The sequence below is a fragment of the Myotis lucifugus genome, unplaced genomic scaffold, assembly GCF_000147115.1.
Source record: "Myotis lucifugus unplaced genomic scaffold, Myoluc2.0 scaffold_178, whole genome shotgun sequence".
Lineage (NCBI taxonomy): Eukaryota > Metazoa > Chordata > Mammalia > Chiroptera > Vespertilionidae > Myotis > Myotis lucifugus.
In genome coordinates, this window is record NW_005871226.1 from 1,917,412 (window position 1) to 1,922,362 (window position 4,951).

Sequence of the window (4,951 nt, forward strand, 5' to 3'; positions counted from 1 at the left end):
CTGGCCCCCATTGGCCACGATTGGGACTGGGCGAGAAGGTTGCGATCACTGGCCAGGTCGAGGGACCTCACCTGTGCACGAATTCGTGCACTGGGCCTCTAGTTTATAATAAAGTCCTCAATAAATCAAAATCAAAACTGAATTTAAAAAACATCCAGACAGAGAACTCAAGCATCTGCTGGTGGTTACATCCTAAAGGAACCATCTTACCTGCAGCCCCAGAAATATGCACAGGTACCAGGGAGGGACATCTTCTATGGTGTAAATCATGTCCGATCTCTGGGGGTCTAGACTGCCAGTGCTATCCAACGTCTCGGCCAGAGAGCTCTGTAAGCAAGAGAGACAAAGGAGTTGTTTAATAAAAACAAGGACTGCCCTAGTTAGTTTGGCTCAGCGGTATCTCTCTCACATGGATGTTTCCCTCTGCCTCTCTCCCTCCCTTCCACTCTCAATAACTAACTAACTAAATAAATAAATAAATGTAAGGAGTAACGTTAGCTCAGTTTAGTACAGGCCCACTACTAAAACACAATTTGATAAAGTGGCTGCCACTTCCCCATAAAATTAAGCCTTGGCTACCTTTGACACAATACTCAAACACACTGGCTCAGTGGGACACCCCATCTTCAGACTTTGGGGATTTGGTATCCATTGCCATCTTCTCAACCCCTAGGCAGTGGTTCTCAACCTGTGGGTCGCGACCCTTTCACAGGGGTCGCCTAAGACCATCGGAAAACACATATATAATTACATATTGTTTTTGTGATTAATCACTCTGCTTTAATTATGTTCAATTTGTAACAATGAAATTGGGGGTCACCACAACATGAGGAACTGTATTAAAGGGTCGCGGCATTAGGAAGGTTGAGAACCACTGCCCTAGAGCATTCAGTTTGCTCAGAGCTTCTCCCCAGCCTAGAGACCACCTGCGTGGAGATGATGCTCCCAGGATGGGACCAAAAAGTAATACCTGGACATGAGCAGTGGTGACCAGAATGAAGAAATAATATGAAATGCTAACCACTTCAAACAGAGAGCATTAATCTGTTGCTCCCGCCCTCCCCCATCCCTGCAAAGAGAATTTTTTGTACCTAAAAATAAAGTCCTACAACCTTGTACCAAAACACTGCTACTCAGACACAATGGTGAGTGAAAAGAACGAAATTCAGAAGTGTACAGATAAGTGACTCATACTTTACTTAAAATAACAGACCAAAAATGAATTTCTAGTTCAGGGGGCAATTTTCTTTTTCTTCTTCCCACCACTACTAAAGATTTTTTTTTAATATTAAGTGTTGCATGCTTTTTGAGACAAAATCTTCACAAAGACCAGACACTTTAGGTTATAGTCTCATTCACCAAGTTTCAACTGGTGTGCCACAAGAATTTTTAAAACATGCAATATCTGACTATTAGGGGCACTGACCTCTTTTCCCTTAGATTGTCAAATAAAAAAAAAATGACAACAGCCAACACAACAAGAGCCATCCGGTGTAAATGAATCAAAATTATACCTATTTTTTTTGTCACACTGGCAAAATATATACTTTTTGGTATGGTGCTGAATTTTAGTAATTAGTTTATGTGTGCCATGAGATGAAAAAGTTTGAAAACCACTGGTCTAGGTCATAGTCTAGACATTCCCAGTCAGTATCGACATCACTTCTTTTTCTTTTCAATTGTATTTATTGGGTGACATCTATATCTAAAAGCCTAAGCAACCAAACAACCAAATGACCAGTCACTATGACATGTACTGACCACCAGGAGGCAGGCTCTCAATGCAGGAGCTGCCCCCTGGTGGTCAGTGTGCTCCCACAGCGGGAGCACCGCTCAGCAGGTGCCAGATGCCAGGCTCACGGCTGGTGAGCGCAGCTGCGGCTGCAGCTGCATGAGCCTCTCCCACCTCTGCTGCAGTGCTACCAAGAGGCAGCTGCGGCAGGTGCAGCAGGACCGGGATGAGCGGGAGCGGCGCAGTGCCCAGCTCGGGCTCCTCCCCGACCACCTGCGCTGTGCACTACTGCATCCCTCTGGGGATGTCAGATTGCCGGTTTAGGCCAATCCCTGAAAGCAATCGGGACGAAACTGGCAGTCCAACATCTCCCAAGGGGTCCCAGATTGGGAGAGGGTGCAGGCCAGGCTGAGGAACCCCACGAGTGCACAAATCCGTGCACTGGACCTCTAGTTGGCTAATAAAATTATATAGGTTTCAGATACACAATTCTGTAATCCATCATCTGTATATTGTATTGTGTGTTCATCATTCCAAGTCAAGTCAGCATCACTTCTGAAGTCATCCAGCATCTGAGCCAAACAGAAAACTCAGAACTGCTCTGATTCCTAAAACCCAATGAACAATTTCTTGGGACCTGAGATGTGCATTTTTTTTAAAAAATCTTTTATGCCAAAACCGGTTTGGCTCAGTGGATAGAGCATCGGCCTGCGGACTGAAAGGTCCCAGGTTCGATTCTGGTCAAGGGCATGTACCTGGGTTGCGGGCACATCCCCAGTAGGAGATGTGCAGGAGGCAGCTGATCGATGTCTCTCTCTCATCGATGTTTCTAACTCTCTATCTCTCTCCCTTCCTCTCTGTAAAAAAATCAATAAAATATATTTAAAAAAAAAAAACATAAAAAATCTTTTATAACCTAACAAACAGAGTGTCTACCAGGAGACAAAACATTCTGACCCTTGACCACATCTAACCCATAGAAAGATGGTGACTCCATGTATTATTACTCAATTTTCCATGCACAGGACAACAGGGACTTAGAGGACAAATACCCTTGCACAAAAGAAGTGATGCAATTCAGGCTTACCTTCTGAACCCTAAAGGTAAATCCCGTGTAAGTCTATATTTGATCTAATCCAAATGTGACTTGAATATGACCTTCCCGAGAGAACTTTTTCTCCATTCAAAAAATGGATAGTGGGAGAGTTCACTGTTGAATGGGTAAAATGGGATATGCATGTCTTTTAAACATTTGTTGGTAGAGAGAGTACGCATGTGTGAGGAATTTAATACGTAGTGATATGCAGTGAAGAATTAACTTAGCAGGTGTGGGATGTCCAAACCCTGCATGTCAGGGAAAGGTTTGGCCCTTCTGGCACCTGGGAGGTAATACCTACGCTCTTGGGACATCCTGCTTCTTAAGAATGTATTTGTTGCCGAAACCGGTTTGGCTCAGTGGATAGAGCGTCGGCCTGCGGACTGAAAGGTCCCTGGTTCGATTCCGGTCAAGGGCATGTGCCTGGGTTGCGGACACATCCCCAGTAGGAGATGTGCAGGAGGCAGCTGATCGATGTTTCTCTCTCATCAATGTTTCTAACTCTCTCTCTCTCCCTTCCTCTCTGTAAGAAATCAATAAAATATATTAAAAAAAAAAAAAGAATGTATTTGTTTACCTGTAGCCTTAGACTGCCCCAAATAGTTTATGCTAATGATGTGATCCATGGGGGGCGGGCCTTGGGCTACGTGGTCTCAGTCTGACCTCTGAAGGAGCTGGACATTAAGGTCAGCCATGCCTACATGACTGCTCCCCAATAAAAGCCTGGACACCAAGACTCCAGTGAGCATCCCAGGTTGGCACACTCCTTGAGAACTGCCACACATTGTTTCTGGGAAAATTAGGCAGTGCCCACCCGACTCCATGGGAAGAGGACAATTGAAAGCTTGAGCTGGTGTCTCCTGGATCCTTCCCTACGTGCCTTTTCCATGGATTTTAATCGGTATCCTCTCTCTGAAATAAGCTGTAACCAGGAGTGCAACCGCTTCTCTGAATTCAGCAAATCACTGAACCTGATTGGAGAACCCCCAACTCAGGTCTTGGGAATCACTACACTCAGTTGACCATTTTGCTAACATGATGTGACTGTACAATTCAACACCATCACATTATCTACATCTCCAAGTGGGGGGTGTTGTTGCTCACAAAGTAATAAAGAGAGATATCTGAAAGTACAGTAACACTACAATGTCCCTTAGTACAACTAGTTTTAACTATTGTTTTAATGCACAGAAATGAAGAGACTATATCTGTCCTCTTTCAGGCCTGGCAGACTAAGATTAAGACATGTGTACGTACAAATACACAAACACACACACACACACTCTCTCACTCACACTCAATCTTTCTTAGTAATGAAGGTGCTTCTATAACACAGAAATGGAACTAATGTAAATGTCTACAAATAGTATTAAGATGACACTGAGTAGGGAACTGTGTGGTCAAGGGGATCAGTTAATTCTGTCACATAAACGCTGCTGCCCTCATTGAGACAGGCGTGTGCTCGGTCATTAGAAGCTATGGTACCAGAGTCAGTATCACTGCGTTAACAATACAAATCACTGCAAAAACCTCAATAACAATAACTTTCAAGAGCAAGGTTTCTTTAAAAGACGACTGCATTAATAGTTTAATAATGTCATTTGGGAGACTTTTCTATCTTCTTCCATGGTCTGAAATAATCAGCGAGCAAGGAAATTGCCTGTCCTTCAAAGATTAATGAACTCAGAACTCAGTTCTCTGGTTGGAGCCTTCTTAAGATCACTAATAACCTTTCCAATCTCTTCAATGGTTATTTAGCTAGTCCAGCACTTTGGGGTCAATTGCGGTCTCTTTTTCTCTAGGAAATCATTTCCTCCAGCAAACCCTTTCTGTAAGAGGCTATACAGTATATATTATAGGTTTTGTGGGTCATCAAGGCTCTGTCACAACTGCTCGACTCTGCCACTGTCATGCAGAAGAGCCTTAGACAATATGTATCGAGTGAGTATGGCTGTATTCCAATGAAACTATCAAAACAGGTGTTGGGCAGATGTAGCTTGCATGGGCTATGGCTTGCCAACCCTGCTATAGAGTTTCAAACTGATTATATCATAATGTCATAGTTAATATTCTCACAACACTACATTTTTCTTATATCTCCTTTCACATTGCTAGTGTGTATT

General features: G+C 43.4%; 1 protein-coding gene across 3 annotated transcripts in view; it reads right to left on the reverse strand.

Moving 5' to 3' along the window:
- The window catches only part of SLC23A2 (solute carrier family 23 member 2), a 91,819-nt gene that overhangs the window by 50,133 nt on the left and 36,735 nt on the right, over nt 1–4,951 (reverse strand). For 2 of the 3 annotated variants that reach the window (XM_023760270.1, XM_014462358.2), the window contains one exon: nt 211–327. In XM_023760270.1, coding sequence (XP_023616038.1) covers nt 211–327 — 117 coding nt within the window. Of the gene's footprint in view, nt 1–210; nt 332–4,951 lie in introns of all 3 variants that reach the window. The other variant, XM_023760269.1, reaches the window with a different exon arrangement.